This window comes from Hypomesus transpacificus, chromosome 22 (assembly GCF_021917145.1).
Source record: "Hypomesus transpacificus isolate Combined female chromosome 22, fHypTra1, whole genome shotgun sequence".
Lineage (NCBI taxonomy): Eukaryota > Metazoa > Chordata > Actinopteri > Osmeriformes > Osmeridae > Hypomesus > Hypomesus transpacificus.
Genome location: NC_061081.1, coordinates 2,155,423 through 2,176,302, shown reverse-complemented (window position 1 = coordinate 2,176,302; position 20,880 = coordinate 2,155,423). Strand labels below are relative to the sequence as shown.

Genomic DNA, 20,880 nt, shown 5'->3' with positions numbered 1-20,880 from the left:
CAAAGGTTTAATTTAATATCACGTCTAAGTTGTTCTGGTCTTTCATCGACTAAGTTCCACAAGGCTTTGGTGGAGATCTTGGAGGAAGTGGCCTTTCTCTGTGCTCCATGACGAGCAGGACCTAGATCACATGCTTCATCAAGCCAGCCAATGACAGATTACCTTTTATGCAGTAAAACAGGACTGATGTGTAAATTCAGATCGTTGATAAAACTAGACAGGCTTGTCTCCAGTCTCATTAGACATGAGAACATGGGTGACACCGCACAGAGGGAGGACAAGAAAGGGAGGATGAGAAACACGGAGGAGGGGCGGAGGGGGGGAAAAGCCCTGAGGTTCAGGGGGAAAACAGCTCATACATTAAAATATATTTTCTTTCTACACAATAAAAGGCCCCCAAACAGGCACAACTCTCATCAGTACTTTCCTTTTTGCCTATTTACTAAATTCACATCTAATATTAAAATATCTCTTGAAGGGACGACCCCAAAAATCCGCCGTCTTGAATTTCTTTTTTTCCCCCTCTTTTTAAGATAAAAGAATATACATAATTCTGAAAGAAAATAGTGCACATTCCAAGGTTATTCAGGCCATCTTGCTTTGCAATGTTCAATGGAAGATTCATTTCATGGGTTGTCATCAAGGGGTCCCAAGAGGTTTGGAAGGGGGGTGTTGGGGGTGGTCTTCGACAAAGACACATGACAGACACACGCATACACTAACCAGGAGAGGGCCTGTCTGCACCACAGGGGTCTGACAGTACATTCACTGACCACCAACACCTGGGACACTTGCAGTCTCTCCACGGTCGCCCTGGACCTGTTCACAACGCCACAATCATCCCTATTCCCTAGACGCTCGTTTGGATTGTGAAAGATTTGAATGTGTAAACATAAGCAAGAGAACAGGGAGTAAAAACTAGGGAATGGGTAGTTTAGTGTCTAGGGAACAAAAATGTGATTGTTGTGGTTTGAAGACGTCCACAGATGGCAAACGTGCCTTTTAGTGACGGGACATTATCTCTGGAACACACTGCTGGGATGGACAAACTGTGGGGCTGGAGAATCTTCCCTCTAACCACTCAGACAGGTTCACAGGACGACAGTTCCTCTCACTGTATTTTGCATCAGAAGAAGACAAATGCCAATCCAGCTCGTCACTGTGAGGAACGCCCCCAAAATAACGGTGATTAAAGCAGTACACCTAGTTTGAGTCTGGGTTGTGGAGACTTTAAAATGGACCATCAAAATGGTTTCGTTTTTTTTCAAAAGCGAACGTTTCCCTTCAGAAGGTGGATCAGGTCAGCTGTCATACCTTTCTTAAGTGCTTAGGGGGTACATTAGTGCTGAGCGCATCCGTTTCGGTCTTGACAGTAGGCGAGTGATGCCCTCGGGGAGGAGGCAGTCAGGCCAGAGGAGCCTTCTGGGTCGGGGGAAAGGCCGCCAGGCTGAGGCTGCCAGGAGGGCTGTAGTGTTGCATGCCGTTAGCAGCAGCAGTGACGGGCGACCGGAGCCACTGGTCCTGCCCCACACACGCACAGCAGCACCTAGCCTGGCCTGTCACACGGCAGCCTGGCCAATCACACAGCAGCCTGGTATATCACACGGCAGCCTGGCCAATCACACAGCAGCCTGGTATATCACACGGCAGGCTGGCCAATCACACTGGCTGGGGGCTCGCATGGCTCTCGTTTGGTTTCAAAAGACTGGCGAGATCAGGTTGGTTGTGCCAGGCTAACCGCCATACTGTATAGTACACACACCTGTCATAGTCCTCAAGGGTGTGGATGAGGTACTCAAAAGGGGTGGGGGGGGGGGTAGTATTGCTATGGTTTCTGTAAAACACCCTTTGTATCTGTTTTCCACTTGTCCTGTTGTAGTTCATTTTCAGATGATTAACATCATATATAGACACCCCCCCCCCCCCCCCCCATTCACTTAAAGACCACAACCAGGGAATTGTCGTCATCACATTAGTAAAAATGGCTTTGATACACCAAGATTGTAAATGAGGTTAAAAACAAATAGCACTCAGACGCAGGAAGAGTCCACGTTTTACAGGGTTATGGGTGTGGCCAACAACACCTGGAGGGAGGAGGAGGGGTTGATACACAGGCCACGTTCTACATCAACTACTTAGCCCTACACCCGTCTCCACCCTTCTGGAGAGCAGGGGGATTGCCCCGAACTGGCCACGTTTTTCTGCCACCCTATTTCTTTTCCCTGTCTGATAGACATCTCTCCGACCACAGGAGTGTGGGGCTGAGAGGGGTGGTGGTGGAGGGGGGGGAAGCGTGGGGCTGAGAGGGGTGGTGGGGGGGGGAGTGTGGGGCTGAGAGGGGTGGTGGTGGGGGGGGGGGGGGGTGTGGGGCTGAGAGGGGTGGTGGTGGGGGGGGGGGGGGAGTGTGGGGCTGAGAGGGGTGGTGGTGGGGGGGGGGGAGTGTGGGGCTGAGAGGGGTGGTGGTGGGGCGGGGGGCTGAGAGGGGTGGTGGTGGGGGGGGGAGCGTGGGGCTGAGAGGGGTGGTGGTGGAGGGGGGGGAAGCGTGGGGCTGAGAGGGGTGGTGAGGGGGGGAGTGTGGGGCTGAGAGGGGTGGTGGTGGGGGGGGGGGGGGAGTGTGGGGCTGAGAGGGGTGGTGGTGGGGCGGGGGGCTGAGAGGGGTGGTGGTGGGAGTGTGGGGCTGAGAGGGGTGGTGGTGGGAGTGTGGGGCTGAGAGGGGTGGTGGGGGGGGGGGAGCGTGGGGCTGAGAGGGGTGGTGGTGGAGGGGGGGGGGAGGGGGGGGCTGAGAGGGGTGGTGGTGGGGGGGGGGGGGGAGTGTGGGGCTGAGAGGGGTGGTGGTGGGGGGGGGGGAGTGTGGGGCTGAGAGGGGTGGTGGTGGGGGGGGGGAGTGTGGGGCTGAGAGGGGTGGTGGTGGGGCGGGGGGGAGCGCAGAGGAGGAAGAAGGGGAGCAGAGCGGAGGGGTCTTCAGTGTACAAGTTGTTCAGAGCAGGTATTTGTGTCGGGTGTCCTCGTCCAGGGTGAGGTCCACAACCTCCGGGGGGGACACCCAGTTGGGCTGTGGGGACATGGTAGTCCAGAGCTGGCCCTGCCGGCCACTGCTGTAGGGCTCCACGGAGTTGGGTGTCCAGGAGGACAGGCTCACCCCTCCTCTGGGATGGGCGCATCTGGGGAAACATCATGAACACCACCCGCCGTTAAGAACATCTCACTCGGGTATCACAAAAAGCCCAGTCATCAAATCTTCCTGGGTGATTACACCCAGCCGCTGAAGATCGACACTCCAGCTCCGTAGGCTTTTTTGACGGGCTCGCACACCAACCTCGAGTTCTCTTGCACCCCGACTATCTCCACCTCGCTGTCGGAAGAGGCCAGCTCCATCTGGCCCTTGTGCTGGGCGGGCTCCCTGTGGGACAGCTCTGCCTCCATGTGGCCTGGAACACACACACACACACAGCATGGCCAAACACACACACACACATCACCCATGAAAGAGAGCATGGACACAGAGAGCTGTAATACCCCCAGTGGAACACACAGAAACAGCAGTTGAACAAGGGATGAGGAAACGAGGAGCATCACACAATGGAGACGTCTGTCAGTGAACGACTGTCTGGACGGGGGGGGGGGGGGACGGGGGGGGGGCATCAGGGGGGGGGGGGGGCGGTTCCAAAGCGAGGTTATTACACGAGGAGCGACACACAACAACAGAGGACACAGTGTTTCAAATGTATCGAGTGCAAGACAAGCTCCCGAAGGCCTCTCCAGGCTCGCTCAGCTGCAGCAGCACAGTCAACACCAGGCGGAGTTCCTACCGGGCGGAGGACACGATTGGTTCACCGTGGGGTTGGAGGGGGGGGGGGGTTACCTGGGAGAGAGTGGAGCGCTCTTATACACCCCACAGGGCGCCTGGCTGCCATCTCCTGGTCCCTGAGGGGGTTTACATCCTGCCTTATCACCGTGGTCCGGACTGTCCCCACAGTCACACTCTCCAGGTTAGAATCAGTGTCTGAAATATCATAGTGGCCCTCTACTGGAGGCCCGTCTGCAGAAGACACACACACACACACACACACAAACAACTGCATTATTCAAATGAGGTGGCACAGATGGCCTTGACTAGGGGCTCAGTGTCCTCTTTGTATTGGACGATGTTTCACTGTAGCCGTGTCGTGGGGGCTAGGCTCCCCTATCGAAATGAATGCTCTTGCAAATGAATAGAAACACGCTGCTCTCGGTAGTTTAATTAGGTGTGGGTGTTTATCATGTACTAGTCGCCCATGTGGTTAGTGGGCTGAACTTTGCTTCGCCGCCGCCACGCCACCACCACCACCACCGACCAACCAGCAAGATCTTACCTAGGTGTTTCAAAAATGAAACTGACTTCTGGCCAGTAAAAAAATATATAAAAAACTTTGTACCCATGATTTCAGTTTTATTTCCTGAGGGGGTGGAAATATTTACAAACATGTCCTCACAAGCACGGGGGACACCATTGAAGTCTCCTGGGAATTGTTTTCCGAGCACACAAATTGTACCACAAGACAGTTCTTTAGGTCTCCGTTTTAATGCTTTTCAAATAACAGCCATTCTCAAACAACCAACTCCTACTGGATGCAATCGTTACAAAAACAGAAGGTCATCTTCCACTGCGAATACAATAAGGCAAGTCAATGCAGATGCAGCAGTAGTTGGACGACCAGGAAATCAAAAATATATGTCAGAACTAGACTTGACCTTGGCCTGTATTTAGCCTGTAAGAGTACTAGCTGCCTGTCATGTTGACTCCTTGGTAGAAGGGAGGGGGGGGGAGTGCTTTGAGTGTGTGGTTCCGTTCTAAACAAACCCCTGAGCCCTATAAATGTTTCCTCTCTGCATTCAGACATGCACAGGAGTGTAGGGTGTCGACTGAATGGCCCAGGGGGTGTATTAGGAATGAAGCCCCTGTCTGTAGTACCCTACAGGGCAGTCTCTAGGGAGGGTGACACACACACACACACACTCCAGCCCAAATACTGAGCACATGTCTGAGGTAACCTGGACAGCGCGTGTCAGAAAAAGGGGCGGAGAGCAGTGCATTGTGGGAAGGAGTCAAGGCAGAGTCAACAGGGTGGATGGCACTGACCGCGGTCACCTATGTTATCGTAGATGCCAACTACTTCCCAGAGTGAAACCTGGGGAGCTAGTGAAGATAGAAAAGACCACATATGAACCAAGAGTATCTCTTTGGTAAACACCAAGCCTGTCCTCTATGGGAAATTCTAATGATTCAAAAGGAGAAACGTAACTCTACTGTCGTACAGTATTCTCTTTTGTGAGCAGTGGTCAGAAAGATGAAGCATTACTACAGTCGTGTGAGGGACATGATCATCTCAATCAAACAAAAATGGAAGACCGCTATATCTAGGATATCGTAATGCGACGCGTGAAAACAGGCAGAGATCTTTTACAAATGTTTTTCAATCGAAATCAAATCGGAGCTAGGCTCCACCGAGCTAAACATGGAAGCAGTTTTCATACATTGCTGAAATTCGACAGAAAGGGAACGAGAGATGAAACAGACAGAAGATCCTGAAGGCATCAAACAAACCCAAGAAATGTGATGCAGCTGACCCACTGGGCCAGGAACAGCAGCCCAGACAGCACCGCCTGCCTTGCACGCGTGCTCCTGGAAAACGTCTCTCCGTTTGCTCTTAGGCTATACCAATATTTACACAACTATCAGGTAGACCACATGCACAGAAGATAACTTGATGTAGTGACGTAGTAGTACAGAATTGAAATCTTTAAAAAGAAAATAAGAGACAAGAGGAACCAAACTCCCAGGACTTGTCTGCGGGTCTGGTCCGTACACGGAGCAGTACATTTTCATCCGACGTACAGAACGTTCCGGACATTCCACGACCTTGTTCCCCCCTGTTGGCCAGGTGCTGGGTTTAGAACCTAGGTAGTATGGTGAAGGTCAGATTCTGCAGCACCCCATGCCTCCTATCTATCTAACGCTAGCTGGAGGGGTGGGGTCTCAACCGCTCGTGAAAAGAACCAAAGAAAGGACACTTTTTCCACCCGCTCTGTTTCAGTGAATTGGTAAACATTAGCTAGACAACATGCGCTGTAAAGGCCAGTCTGTTCTATTGGCGGAACAACTCGGTCACTTGGTGTAAGACCTGGTTTCAGTTCGATGGGTAAGGTACTAGACAACTCAAAGAGGCAGCATTTGCTTCAAGCACTGATGAGGCCACAGACAGACAGTGGACCACGGCCCGTGAACTTGACGGTATTGAAGGACATTTGAGGCTCTTTATATTGCAGCTAATAGCCAGTACCAGTACAACATGACAAATGTGAAGCTATCTTGAGCCACACATGAACAGCCAGGTTTCCTTGATGATTTGTGCATCTCAATACTGCATTAATACACACATTAAAAATCTAAATGGCCAATCATGGAAATAAAAAAAAAAGGCATGAAAAAGAATCACATTCTAAACATAGGCTAAAAGATGTTGTACGTTTGACATCCAATCTGATTAAAGAAATTGTGTGGGTTAGGAATATTGCATTCAGAATACAATTAGCTATTTACTATTAGTAGGCTACATGTTTGGTGTTAGTAAAGCTATGCCACCAAAATAAAGGTTATGAAAGATTTAACCAGTCTTTGATTCAGATCCACTGGTTCCATATGGTTTCTCAGGAGACACACAGAGAGTCAATGGCACAATGATTCCCCACCTACACAAGGCACATGCTATGAAGCAGCAGTTCCCTGCCTACTGGCTGACTGGGTGCTGTAATGCACATCTCTAGAACATGAGCTGACTGTGTGTGTGTGTGTGTGTGTGCGCGTGTGGGGGGGTGGAAGCTGGTAAACATGTAAACTTTTGGAATCGATCATACTGCAAGCAATACATGAAGAGCCCTGACAGAGAGAAAGTGTCACTGTCCCGTGTCACCTAGCCTGATGCTTATTGTCAGATTGGAGGAATTAGCTTCATAGGTTGCCATAGAAACCAGTCTTTAGGCCTTGTTGACTGAATCAGCGAACTGTTTTCCCCCAAAAACCAACATAAAAAATCCCAACATATTTGTATCACACAGTGATTCACAGTGCCAGCAGATGTCCTGCACAGACCGGAGAGGAGTCCCATATAACCAACTCCACGTCAATGAAGTTGACTGATTGTATGTCGGTTTGGCATCAAATACTATGTCTATAAATAAACTTGTACGAAATAAAAATCCTCATTAAAGCCGGGAACACCGCGCCGTCGAGAGCAGAGCCAGCACAAAAGGTGAGGCTGAGGACAGTCTAACCACGGGCAGGGTGAGAGATCTGCCTCCCACCTGGTGGAGTGGGAGGTCAGACCAGATCCACCACTGGGTCTTACGGTCGTGTATGCAACGCTGTCGAAAACCGGGATCCATTCAGAAAAACAGTAACACCCTACTGGAGGTCGTCCCTGCCAGACACCAACATCAAAAAGACGACGTCAACAAGGACAACGACGACGGGGCGACCGGGGGAGACCTAAACGTTCAGCAGGGCGGGGTCGGACACGTCCAGGTTTCCGTTCTGAGTGGCCACTTCCGGCAAGAGGTTGTTGTTGTTGTTGAGGGGCACGGGCGTCAGGCTGGCGTTCTCCCGCGCCAACAGGTACGCCGTCATGGTCTCCTGCGACTCCGAGGACGGCAGGAAGGAGCTGGGCGGGGACGGGCGCGGCCCCCGGTGGTGGCGGTGGTGGCGGCGGCGGCCGCCCTCGCGGGGCTCGCTCGAGTGCTTGGACGAGTCGTCGTCGTCGTCCTCCGAGTCGAGGCGCGTGAGCTTCTCCATCCACACGCGGAAGCGCTCCTCCGTCTGCCGCTGCATCACGGCGAAGCGCGTCATGGCCTCCTCCAGGACGCCGCCGATGCTGTTCCGGTCCCACGGGCCGCCGTCCAGCAGGCCGTGGACCGGAGCGCCCACTCCGGATCCCTCCGCACGGCTGAAGCCAGCTTTAAAGACATTGAGGCCAAGCCGTGAGAATAACACACAGAGGTAGCAGCAGGAGAAGAAACTTCATACTTGCATTGCTTGGAGGTGGACTTTTATTTTGTTTTGTGTTGTTTTTTGGAGGGGGGGGGGAGAGTAAAGAAAGAAATGACTTTATTTTAGGGGGGGATGCGTGCAGATCGACTCTTGACATGCGGATGGACTAGGTCATGCAGTTGTAGCGGTCTGGTCTGTGTGCGGAGAATGCGGTAATGGTTGATATGGAGGTCTAGAGATCCAGTATGGAGGAGAACGCTCTGCTGCAGGAGAGGCACACACGGCTGGGACTCGCAGGAGGCCTCTACTCAGTCTTAAGGCTTAAGAATGCACAGACTAATATTGCTTCATAAAACAGAGGAAGATAATTAACTACAGCCCCCACACACACACACACCCACGCGTCCACAACCTCAAACACACACTCCCCAAACATACTTCCACAGGTTCCACTTGTTTAACAAATGAATGAACTAGGACATTAGGCAAGTTCAACAAACTATTCATAGGTACATAGGCTATAAGCGGCAGCTTCTCAAACAGATGCTGTTCTAACCAACCCATAGAATTCCTACACCAGATCCTTCACATCTCAACATCACAACTGTATCCACGAGAGCCAGAATGAGAGCTGTGCCAACAACCAGAGAACCAGAGTAAGAGAGGAATCTCGAATGCCATCTTAAACTGTGAACAAATAGCCTAGGCTTATGGGGCCATTTCAAAATGACAGTCCAGGGCTGATTCTGTTTGACTTTCTATGCTGAGGTTAATGCCCAAACACACACACACACAGTCCCCTCCCCTGTAAATGAAGAGCTCACACCTGAGACGAGGCCCGCGTTACTAGGAAAGACCAGTCACCCGGGAGACAGTTTGGAACAAAGCTTAAAGGCTGAGGTGCAACAACAATAGCATGGCGCACAGGGACACGAGTGACAATTAAAGGCCGCAGAGACAAGATCGAAAGGATTCCCAGCCAATCTGGCAGGCCAGGTGAAGGCAGGTGACATCCGCCCGGGCTGGGGGACCGACTTTTAGCGAACAACTGGAAAACCCCCTGACAAACACCGAACTTGACGCAAGTCGGCTTCTAATTGGTCCAAAGTGGAGCTTAGCCTCTACGGGTTGATCTCTATTCTGATCCCGGCGACCTTCCAGTACATGCCACGTATCTTATAGAGGTTAGATCACCCCGTGACGGCTAGACCATCGAGCAACTCCACACGAGTGTGCCCCGAGGCTGCGGCTGCCCTCCATGTTAACCCAACACTGGGAGCACACACGGCCTGAGCAGATCAGATAACATGGACCCATTGTCTATTTACAGTTAAGGCTGGAGGTTAAGAACGGCTGCACACACCCCAATAACAAGACGCGTGGAGAGCAGACCATCGACGATGTTCACTACACGATGTCTGGATAGCCCAGACATGCAGACAATGATTCAAAACACGTCGACTCAAATCCAGAACAGTCAGTACAGGTGATTCAGGTGACCATGTGGTTGTGATACACAGTGGCTGTAACCCGCAGGGTCATGGTGAATGGAGACTGATGCGGTGTGACAGAAAAATGATGGGACATTCAGTGTTTCAGCTACTAGGCCATCCATGTGAGGGGATGAACAGACGTAAACCCAGAAGCACCCGTGTGTTTGCAGATTGACAACTGGTTATAACTCGTGAAGTGTTCATGAGTTCATCTCGAACCTTGTCGAGAGATGTGGGAAAGGTTCATAGTGACTGCAAAGTGACATGTGGAATGTGACTACAGGTGCCAGTCAGTCAGAGTCCAGTGTGTGTATCTTGGATTGACTTGGCTACACGTATTTAGCATGATGTCTGTTATCGTGGTTATAGTGGTGTGAGCTCAGTGTGTGTTCAATGATAGACTGCTACCTATTGTGTGTGTGTGTGTGTGTGCATGGGTGTATTTGTGCATGGGTGTGGGTGCATGTGTGTGTGTGTGTGTGTTTCAGGCTATTACCTGGGATGTCTGTGTTGATTGTCTTGCCGGCGGCAGCCTCGTCGTCCTCGTCGTCGGAGGTGCTGGTGCTGGAGTCACAGGTGAGGTCGCTGTCGCTCGTACTGCTGTCCTGCAGCAGGTTGTACTTCTTCCTCGCCGCAGCCTCCCTCTTTTGCCTCAGCAGACGCATGCGCTCCTTGTGCTTCTGGCTCCGGTGACCTTTGACCTTTGCCAGGCGCCCGTTGGTCTGCTTCTCCGGCCCGGCACCGGGCGCCGCCGCCGCAGACGGATGACAGCGGTTCTTCTTGGCGGCCATCGTGTTGGGGGTGGACGTCTCGCTTTCGGAGCGCGAGCGCCGAGACTTGCGCCCCCCCGACACGGCCACTGCCGTCTGGCCGCCTATTGCCATCCCCGGGTCGGCCCCACCGTCCCTGGTTCCCCCCTCCCTTCCTCCGTGCCCGGCGTCCGCAGCGTCCTCCCCCGAGGACAGCGTGTCTGAGTCGGCCAGGTGGCCGCTGGAGGAGGGGGACAGCATGCAGGGGTTGGAGGAGTCGCTCTCGTAGACGCGTCCGGCGGTGGGCTTTGTATCGCTGCCCGTGGACGCGTGCTGGGACTCGGGGGAGTCTCTGCGGAGCTCCTTCATCAGGCAGGGCATGGAGAGCAGGCCCGGCTCGCCCTCCGTCTGCAGGGGGCTGTCCGCCTCCTTCTCCCCAGGCGGAGAGCTAGTGGTGGTCGTCGTCTCTGTTTTCAGTGTCTCGTCCTGCTCCCCTCTGACTGCGGCACCTGAGGAGCCCTCTTCCGAAGGACACTCGGGGAGGATCTCAGAATCCAAATAGTCCTCGGACTTCTCTGAGTCGGCCATCTTCATGCTAGTTGAGTGCAGAGCCCCACAGTCAGACTCTCATAGACGACTGCGCATGGACAGGAACTCAACTACAGCCTTCAAATAAAGAAAAAGTTATCACTCAACCTTATTGTTATCTGGTAAACTGATCAATAACTAAAATACAAGAAATGTTTCAATTGAGGCAATATGCAACCTAGCTCTCTATTGCCACACTGATACTGTATACTGCTTAGCTGGCTATTATAGTGTCGCGTTTAACTCCTAAACCATATGTCGCCCATTCCTAAATTCAATATGGGACGCTTTTCGTAACATCTCGATAACACAGACGGGGCCTCATCTATCATGTATGAACAACACGGGGGTGACCGAGGCCATCAACGTTCAGTCTCACCTCTACGGTCTACCATTGCACTACACTACGGCATTTGCGTTAACTGGCTGCATTGCGAGCCTAGTAGCTTATAGGTTCATTCGTACTTATAACCGAACGTCCCAGGTCGCATGGTTACACCAAAAACGGTGGTTACGCTCAACAACCCAATGATCATTAGATGAAAAGCGGATCATGTAATTTCTCCTGTATTGTAATTTACTTGCAGTAACCTTATTTTACACGACCTACACGACACTCTTAGTCAGTCAATGGTATAGCACGGTACACCCCGGGCCGCCCAATAATACCTTAACGAATGCCCCTACTAGCCTTTCGGGCTGAAGTCGACGTACTACATTTCAGTTTAAGTGCAGTTGGTTTAAGGTGAATATATTTGCACATATAATATGCTGCTTCTGACTTTAACTTGTCAGTCGATGGAACGGTAGAGCACCTGCGCCACTCGACACGAAGCGCTAGCTACCCACACAGCCTATTTGCCAGATAATATTCCAGCTAGCGTTAACTACAGTACCTAGCTAGCTGCCAGACTGCAATCTAGCCTTGTATTTAGCTACACTTTGGCGCTAGCTTTGTACTGTCTGCAGTGTAAGCTACGCTCAGGAACAACTTACCGGGAATGTTATACTCTTCTTGTTCCAGTGTCCGACTTTTTTGACATCGTCATTAATTTTAACCCTAATTTAACATGCATAGGTAATACACACGTAATAAACAACGTATAACTTGTGAAGTGGAACTTAGTCCACTTAAACCGTAGGATACGTTATTCTAGCTAGCTAGCTATTTCGCTAGCTATTTCAAAATGTCCCCATCAGCCGTTGTTCACATTAAAGTCTATGCGCCATATCCGTAGTGTGTGGGCGGCTGACTTTGAAGCTAGCGCCGCCGGTCGCAGTGGAGGAGTATGCAGCTACGTGCTGAAGCAGTTGCCAGAATTCTGCTTTGACTGTGTACTGCCATATATTCTCAATCGCATCAGTTAAATCAAACTCACATGCCTTACAAAAAATCACATTAGGTTTCATACAAGTCCTACGATTAGAGCATTTTCCTCCAACATCGTGGGTTTATTGTAAATAGTAAAGTGGAGAAAAACGACAATGTAATGACGTATGACATCAAATCAATTGTACCAGCGTTCTGTCTGCAGAATCTCTCTCTTGCACAGGTGAAGATTGAAGAGGCAAAGAGGGAATTGATACGTTTTTGCCATAATACGTTTAAGTATTACAAGTATAGTAGTTTTTTCCTGTTCTCAGGACTCTTCCCAGGTGTTTCTAAAGTATTTTGATGGGACACGCTCCCTTTCAGATTTGGGCTTCCTATTCTCATTTTAAGTAATTTTTCTTTCTATCTAAGGCTGCCAGCCATTGACGCTGAACTCGAGGCTAAGGTGGACTTCATGAATGCGTCCATACTTAAAGGAAGACCCTTGTAATGACGAGCCTGTTGATTTTTAAATAGTGAAATGCTTATTGAAGCAAATTAAACCTAATGGACACTCGAGCTTGTGTATGTTGATGTCCCCATGTATGTTTCCCATGACTAATAAAGTATTCTTATTTAATGTTATAATAAACACAGAAGCATCTTACATTGTACAGTTAGGCACAATGTCTCTAGCCCTGTTTTATTGGATTAATATTATTTCAAAGTAGCCTAAATATTTTTGTTATTTATAACATTTGCAATGTATTCTTTGGTAAGTATTGTCTAAACCTACTGCACCCAAGAATCCATGGTGAAGTTAGGGCCTGGATTGTACAGAAAGGGTAATCACTGAACCTACTTGTCCCATAGAACCCATATTGCTGCAAGATTGTGTCACACTTCGTCGGCACTGCCTTGTTTCCTCTGTCATCAGTGTTTGACAAAACATGTGAGACATTGAGCTTTTGGGTCGAGTCACAAAGAAGAATGCCAACAATCCCAATAGGTTTCCTTCTGACGGATGAACCTTAATAATGTAAACTGTCACTTGTAAACAGGGACTATTGATACATTTAAGAAGGTCAATGAAGAAATTAAGGGAAACATAAAATAAGAATGCTTTATTAGTCATGGGAAACATACATAGGGACATCAACATACATAAGCTGAGTGTCCATTAGGTTTAATTTGCTTCAATAAGCATTTCACTATTTAAAATCAACAGGCTCGTCATTACAAGGGTCTTCCTTTAGGTATGGACGCATTCATGAAGTCCACCTTCGCCTCGAGTTCAGCATCAATGGCAGCCTTAGACAAAAGAAAAATAACTTAAAATGAGAATGTGAAGCCCAAATCTAAAAGGGAGCGTGTCCCATCAAAATAAAAAGACTTTAGAACACCTGGGAAGACTCCTGAGAACCGGAAAAAAACAACTATACTTGTAATACTTTTATGTATTGTGGCAAAAACTCACCAATTCCCTCTTTGCCTCTTCAATCTTCACTTGTGCAAGAGAGAGATTCTGCAGACAGAAACATGGCACAATTGATCTGATTACACACTATACAAAATGTGTGTTTTGAATGTTCAGAGTTAAAAAACAACATACAGGGCTCAAGTCTCTATAAGGTTCCAGCTTCTTTGTCAAAGGCACAATTTCCTGTTTCAACGTGGCAACCTCCTGAGGGCAGGAAAGAGAAAATAATCACTTTTTGTAATAACAGTTTGACTTCAAGTGTTGTTTAGTGTCTGCTATGTGTGAATACTGAGGCTTACCTCTGAAAGCTCCATCAGTGACTGGTGGGAGAGACGATTCTCCATGTGCCTCTTTGCAAGCTGATCCTGCAAGTGAATATTCAAGAACATGGCAACATAGTTGTAATGGAGCAACATGGCCATTAGTGTCATACTATGGCAATGACAGTTTTATAACATCATTTTTTTTGCTTATTCCTACCTATGATATTGTATAATACTCCAATTTGAAATGCAGTTTGGGCGTTTTAGGCTAAATGGGATACTGTATGTTAGGCTATTCACTGCACCAGCCCCAGGTGACTAAAGTATGTTAATTATTTAATTGACTAACCGCGGACATATTGTTCCGGAATGACAGATCTTTGGATTTTGCTTTGACAAAATCCATGTTCAGCAGCCTCTCCTCTGCCTTGGCGGACTCTATCGCCTGAGCATCCTTTGTTTTGTCCAGGTCCCTGGAGTAAGATAGAAATGGATTTGAACAACAGCGTTGACAAAGTACCTTCTACAATTTGCTGATTAAGCTACAGTGACTATGAACCTTCAAAACAATGATATTTTTTAAACAACCATGTAAATGACAATATGAATCCTAACAGAAGTGAACTTACTCCTGTAAAGTCTTCCGTAGAACCAAAGTGTCTGCTAGTCTTTTCCTGACTGCTTTGAGCTCTCGGTCAAGTTTCCTGTCGTACTTCTCAGCTTCCAGGAGCTCGTTGGTCAAATTATTCATTGCAGGAATAAAGCTTCACAGAGAATGTGTTATGAGACAATGCCATCAAATCAAATCAAATCAAATTTATTTGTATAGCCCTTTTTACACGCAAGCATGTCACAGAGGGCTTCACATGCGCCCATAGAACTGCCCCTCAACCAACCTAAACCCTCAAGGAAGACAAGGAAAAACTCCCAGAAAAACTCCCACCGGGAGAAAAAATGGAAGAAACCTTGGGAGGAGCCATGTTTTCACCGAGTAAACTCTCTATGAAAAAAAGGTTTGTTGTGTATGTGGACTTGCAGACAGGCAGCACTGCAGAATTATTTCAACATCTGTTTACCTTCCGAGAGAAGTGTCTTTGATTCCAAGCACCATGGCACTGGACACTAAGGCAGACAGGTAGTCAGATGAAGGTTTGGACAAACTTCCTGCAGACAGGCCTACTCCTTGTAAAACAACATCCTGGAGATGGGCGGCTGTATAAAGATAAACACGTAGAACAAAATATTCTCATCAAACACGTCATTCAAATGTTGCCTTTACTACCTTACTACTTGGTACCAACTACCAAAACAATACTTCTAGTCCTAATCTCAATTTGAATACAATAACTCCTTGAAATAGCCTAGTTATGAGTACATGTACCTCCACCTACCATCAGCCTGATATTCAGAGGCTTTCTGTTTGTGGTCCTCAATGAGCAAAGCTGTCTCGTTGCATCTTTTCTCACTTGCTACAGCGAGCTCGTATAGTATGTCCACAGTTCGTGTGTTGACCTCATATTGAGGAACCGGTTGATCTCCAAAGACAGAGGTGAGCCACTGGCTGACCTGAAATGAGAAAGCAGAGCTAACGTTACTACAGTAGATTGCTTAGACTGTTCAAGACACCACAAACACTGCATCGTCTTTAGAGTGATTCAGGAGACGTTAAGTAACTGACAAGTTAGTCTGTAATAAACGATAAAGCACAAAACAAATCAAACCTTTTTGCTTTTTTCACACATTTCAACAAACTAACGTGGCAAAAAGTTTCAGTAGAACAAGCGGGGATTCAGCATATAATTTGAGTTCTGCGGATCTGATTGTTATGGTTTCGCGCCCCGTTCAATCTAGTTCTTCTATACACTTCCGGCTGGAGAGACATTGTGATTGGATGTTTGAAATACACTCGTTTATGTAGTACGGTTTTATGCACAAGATTTCTTTCAAAAGCAATAAACGCATTTTTAGACATATTCACAAGCTGTCCAGAGCACCGCGGTGCCGACATAGCCTAAGCTGAGAGAGTAAATGTTTTGGATAAAGTTCAATTATCTTGGCTATTTTGAATTTGACTTAAAATGTGTTACCAAAGATCCAGAGAAAATCCATTCGTCTTAGGATTCCAGTAAATTGACGTGAAAGTAGCCTTCATTATGGATCATTAAACATTCGTTATTTCTCATAAAAGCAAAATTGGTGCTTTCAATTTGTGCATTTAACCATACCGGGAGAAAACTTTCAAAACATGACTTGGTGAGACATTATTGCACCATTATGGTTTGAAAAACATTCTTAAACGTACATAAGCATAAAACAAAAAATATTGGTAAATTGGATATAGTGTTTCCGGGGCACTGTGACCTTTCTATAATCATTGCTGTGTCCTCCATCTTCTTCACTCCGCTCTACGCAATTCAGCCGGTTCTGGAGTAGGGCAGATCCGCGTAGAAACATCAAGATGCTGTCAGTTCGTGTCGCTGCGGCCCTTGCCCGCACTCTGCCAAGACGGGCCGGATTTGTAAGCATTTAAATTGCATTATTTTATTAAAGGAATGTGTTTTAACATGTATGTTTGCAGTCAGTGTTTCAATGTTGGCAAATGGCGAGGCCGTGCATGCACACCGCCATCTTGCACTTGAGGTCTTGTTTCATAGAAGTGCGTACCATTGACATTTGATGTTGGTCATGCCTGCCATAGATTGAGACAAAAGTACATCATGTTTCATGACAAACTGTATACGTGTCCTTATGTTCATTGACAGTGCAGTTCCGCATGAAAGCAACGTCAATGAATGTCATTAGCTAGCTAGTTATTGAAGGTCAGATTTTGTACTAATCCACATTGCTACAAGTTTTCAAACGCGCTGTCCTGAGCGTGCACGACTGTTTGGCACACGATGTGACACCAAGTGTATGTATTAGTGCTATAATGACTACAAGTAGTGTTATTTAATTCAGATGAGGTCTCAGGACATGCATGTCTAGGAGGAAGTTAATTTGATGGCTTACGAACCAGCGAGATTTGACATGACGTATTGTAATTATTTGCAATAGAATTTGCGACATTACTCTGCAAGGTCATGCAGTACCTAGACACTTGCTAGAGTGCTTACTAGTATGCCTGTTACTCAGAGCAGACTGAGGATCACTTATTTTCATTCTTGACATTCAAATGTGGCTTTCTGAACCTATCCTTGCAGGTTTCCAAAAGTCTCCCTGTTGCATGTGTAGGAGTCAAGCACCTCCACACCAGCAGACCATGGCTGGTGAAGACAGGTCAGTGCTGGAATCATGCAGACTGTATTGAATGGGTTAATCCCAGTAATGTTCAGGTTTCGGGCAGCCTCCCTCTATGCTGGATAGGGATTAGTTACAATATTCTTTGTTGCTACACCTTGCCAAAATATGAAATAAGTTTGACAAATGTAGTCACATGATTATTTTGTGCTCCGCAGGCACTGCGGAGGTGTCATCCATCCTGGAGGAGAAGATAATGGGGGCTGAAACCAGCAGCGACCTGGAGGAGACCGGCCGCGTGCTGTCCATCGGTGACGGTATTGCCAGGGTGTACGGTCTGAGGAACGTCCAGGCTGAGGAGATGGTGGAGTTCTCCTCTGGACTCAAGGTGAGACGATATGGGGTTGGTGGGGATTCATAAGGTCTTTGCAGACCGAGGGAGATTCATTTGGGCATCAATTAATACATTCCAAGCTAGATATATGTGGTGCTCAAACAATGTATGATTAAAAGAAATCAGAGCTGTTATTGTAAAAAAAAAAATGATACAATGTTTACTGTACAGTAGGCTTCAGTATGGAAATATAGCTCCCCAAATATTTAACTTCATTTTATGTCAGCCTGTCTGGAAAGGTCTTTGTGTATGAAATATGGGAGAATGGTCCGACTTCTGGTGGAGAAGTTGTCCGATAAAAATACTTGGCTGAATTTAGCACTCCTGAAACACCTGCTTGTCAACCACGTATCCTCTCACCTCCCCAGGGCATGTCTCTGAATTTGGAGCCCGACAATGTTGGTGTGGTGGTGTTTGGTAACGACAAGCTGATCAAGGAGGGGGACATCGTGAAGAGGACAGGAGCTATTGTGGACGTGCCCGTGGGCGAGGAGCTGCTGGGCCGCGTGGTGGACGCTCTGGGAAACGCCATCGATGGCAAGGTCAGCAAAATAAGTTGATTTGCTGTGAGATGCATCTTGATGATGAGGAAGCAAAGGTTGCCAAACATGTAAAAAAAAAAAAAATGGATTCTAATGAGTTTGTCATAAAAAATAAAATCTAAAGTCAAGGTTAAGTCAACATTTAGCAAGTCTGGTTGTCCGTATTGCTATGTCCTGGTCAAATGGAATGGTTGTGTTCTGTTCATCAGGGTCCCCTGGGCTCCAGTATCCGTAGGCGTGTGGGCCTGAAGGCCCCAGGCATCATCCCTCGTATCTCTGTGAGGGAGCCCATGCAGACTGGGATCAAGGCCGTCGACAGCTTGGTGCCCATTGGCCGTGGCCAGCGTGAGCTTATCATTGGTGACAGGCAGACTGGGTAAGGAGAAGTGAGCTAATTTGTGTGAAGAAGTCTTTGATTATGCATGTTGACAGGGGCTGGGGCTACAGTTGGAAGGTACATCGTTATTCCCCCAAACCACTGGTTTTAATTTGACCCATTTGTTTCGAGCGGTCAAATGTTAATTCTATCATGCGTCATCCTCCTTCCACAGCAAAACCGCCATTGCCATCGACACCATCATCAACCAGAAGCGCTTCAACGAAGGCACAGAGGAGAAGAAGAAGCTGTACTGCATCTACGTGGCCATCGGCCAGAAGAGGTCCACCGTGGCCCAGCTGGTGAAGAGGCTGACTGACGCCGACGCCATGAAGTACACCATCGTGGTGTCGGCCACCGCCTCCGACGCCGCCCCCCTGCAGTACCTGGCCCCCTACTCTGGCTGCTCCATGGGAGAGTTCTTCAGGGACAACGGCAAGCACGCCCTCATCATCTACGACGATCTGTCCAAGCAGGTTAGTCGGGACATATGTCAAGTGTGCTTGGGCGAATACTTTTGTTTTGGGTATGTTTTGATCGCTTTGTGGTCCCGTTTGTTCCATCATATTTGACCCGTCACTCTCCCCACCCCCCCCTCTCTCCCCAGGCTGTGGCCTACCGTCAGATGTCCCTGCTGCTGCGTCGCCCCCCCGGCCGCGAGGCCTACCCCGGAGACGTGTTCTACCTGCACTCCCGTCTGCTGGAGAGAGCGGCCAAGATGAACGACAACTTTGGAGGCGGATCCCTGACTGCTCTGCCCGTCATCGAGACCCAGGCCGGTGATGTGTCGGCCTACATTCCAACCAACGTCATCTCCATCACAGACGGACAGGTGTGTGTGTGGGCAGCTGTGGTACTGTGGGTTCATGACTCTTTTTTTTTTTTCTTTTCTTTTTTTTTTTACGTTCTGCAACCTGATCATCCTCTTTTTCCCCCTCAGATCTTCCTGGAGACTGAGCTGTTCTACAAGGGTATCCGTCCCGCCATCAATGTGGGTCTGTCTGTGTCCCGTGTCGGCTCCGCCGCCCAGACCAAAGCTATGAAGCAGGTAAGCTCTCAGACCTCAGATGTAAACATGGTGTCGGCAGTGCCTCAAATGCCACAGTTAAATGGCTCAAGTGGAATTGTAGAATGAAATGGTTCCCGATCAATCCAACACTTGTTTTATCTCAGCGTTGACCCTCCTTGTCTGTTAGGTGGCTGGTACCATGAAGCTGGAGTTGGCCCAGTACCGTGAGGTGGCTGCCTTCGCCCAGTTCGGCTCTGACCTGGACGCCGCCACCCAGCAGCTGCTGAACCGTGGAGTCCGTCTGACGGAGCTCCTGAAGCAGGGACAGTACTGTGAGTACCTGCCTACCATGGAGCTACACTGAATGATTGTTTTGTGGTCTTGGAGCCAACTGCAAGTCACCCCTTTTTTTGATTTCTGGAATTTTAAAAAGGTGCTTAGAGACACTTGTAATTTGGTCAAAGACCTCAGCTTTTGCCATTTATTTGATGTTTCCCAACTCTTGAGTGTGTGATTAAGGATGTCCTCATTTGAACCGTGCAGGCCCCATGGCCATTGAGGAGCAGGTGACGGTCATCTACGCCGGTGTGAGGGGACACTTGGACAAAATGGAGCCCAGCAAGATCACAAAGTTCGAGAAGGCTTTCCTGCAGCATGTTCTCAGCCAACACCAGGACCTCTTGGCAACAATTAGGTCAGTGAAGATCGTCTACTGCACATCGTCTACTGCACATTCTGCCTGTTTTCTAGACACTCAATATGCATGTTCAAAGGACTTAAATACAGATTTTGAGGAAATCAAGGAATACGCTTAGTCTGTGCCATGGATGGATTTTAAACCCAATGAGTTCTCATAATTGTCAATGTTATCCAATTTCCTTACAGGGCCGATGGCTCAATCTCACCGGACTCAGACGTCAAGCTGAAGCAGATCGTCTTGACCTTCCTTTCAAGCTTCGAGTAATTTTTGGTCCCCAAAAATGTTTTGGCAATGTTGCATAGTGCGCCTCGGTTAAACTTTCTATGAACTTCGGAAATTCACGTGGCATTTGATCTTTAATGTACAGATATCTCCTAACAGAAAATAAAGTATTCCTAAGCCAGGAGCCCTGGACTTTTGTGTTTCAATGACCTTCATTGTCCTTTCTTCTAAATACTTAGTAGCAATCTTCAATGGAACCTTTTATAATGAATGATGTGACTAAATTGGAGGTTTTAGCTCAGTATTTAAAGCCCCTAAAGTGGTTGCAGCTTGAAATCCCACTATTTTAGGTCACTTTGGATGAGTGTCTGCTTAATGAATAGATCATCATACTGGAATTAACTTTTTGCTTACATTTAGGACATTAGAAATCCATATAATTAACAAGTTGTGCCCTTCAGTGTTTTTTATATTTAGGAAGCATTGCAATCG

At 48.2% G+C, this 20,880-nt stretch overlaps 3 protein-coding genes across 6 annotated transcripts; 1 reads left to right on the top strand and 2 right to left on the bottom strand.

The window, feature by feature from the left end:
• Positions 1–2,874: 2,874 nt before the first annotated feature.
• Positions 2,875–12,067, bottom strand: c22h18orf25 (chromosome 22 C18orf25 homolog). 3 transcript variants are annotated; one of them, XM_047045442.1, is made up of 5 exons: positions 11,850–12,067; positions 10,013–10,931; positions 3,863–4,039; positions 3,317–3,428; positions 2,875–3,161 (listed from the first exon to the last, which is right to left on the bottom strand). In XM_047045442.1, exons 2-5 carry the CDS (start codon positions 10,857–10,859, stop codon positions 2,978–2,980), a joined length of 1,320 nt encoding a protein of 439 aa, XP_046901398.1. In that variant the 5' UTR covers positions 10,860–10,931; positions 11,850–12,067; the 3' UTR covers positions 2,875–2,977. The 3 variants fall into 3 exon arrangements, with proteins under 3 accessions (XP_046901398.1, XP_046901400.1, XP_046901399.1); XM_047045444.1 differs by lacking the exon at positions 3,863–4,039; XM_047045443.1 differs by lacking the exons at positions 2,875–3,161; positions 3,317–3,428; positions 3,863–4,039 and adding an exon at positions 4,046–7,989.
• Positions 12,068–13,270: 1,203 nt separating this feature from the next.
• On the bottom strand, positions 13,271–15,782 carry haus1 (HAUS augmin-like complex, subunit 1). 2 transcript variants are annotated; one of them, XM_047045183.1, is made up of 9 exons: positions 15,630–15,782; positions 15,300–15,474; positions 14,985–15,120; positions 14,538–14,672; positions 14,258–14,381; positions 13,945–14,010; positions 13,778–13,849; positions 13,643–13,690; positions 13,271–13,476 (listed from the first exon to the last, which is right to left on the bottom strand). In XM_047045183.1, the coding sequence occupies exons 1-9, from the start codon at positions 15,648–15,650 to the stop codon at positions 13,402–13,404; spliced, it is 852 nt and encodes a 283-aa protein (XP_046901139.1). In that variant the 5' UTR covers positions 15,651–15,782; the 3' UTR covers positions 13,271–13,401. The 2 variants fall into 2 exon arrangements, with proteins under 2 accessions (XP_046901139.1, XP_046901140.1); XM_047045184.1 differs by having other exon boundaries at positions 13,643–13,687; positions 15,630–15,773.
• Positions 15,783–16,283: 501 nt separating this feature from the next.
• LOC124484705 (ATP synthase subunit alpha, mitochondrial-like) lies at positions 16,284–20,580 on the top strand. Its single transcript, XM_047045759.1, has 11 exons — positions 16,284–16,426; positions 17,109–17,184; positions 17,364–17,533; positions 17,908–18,081; positions 18,291–18,457; positions 18,633–18,933; positions 19,065–19,289; positions 19,398–19,505; positions 19,654–19,798; positions 20,010–20,160; positions 20,352–20,580. Exons 1-11 carry the CDS (start codon positions 16,367–16,369, stop codon positions 20,428–20,430), a joined length of 1,656 nt encoding a protein of 551 aa, XP_046901715.1. The 5' UTR covers positions 16,284–16,366; the 3' UTR covers positions 20,431–20,580.
• The last annotated feature ends 300 nt before the right edge of the window (positions 20,581–20,880 follow it).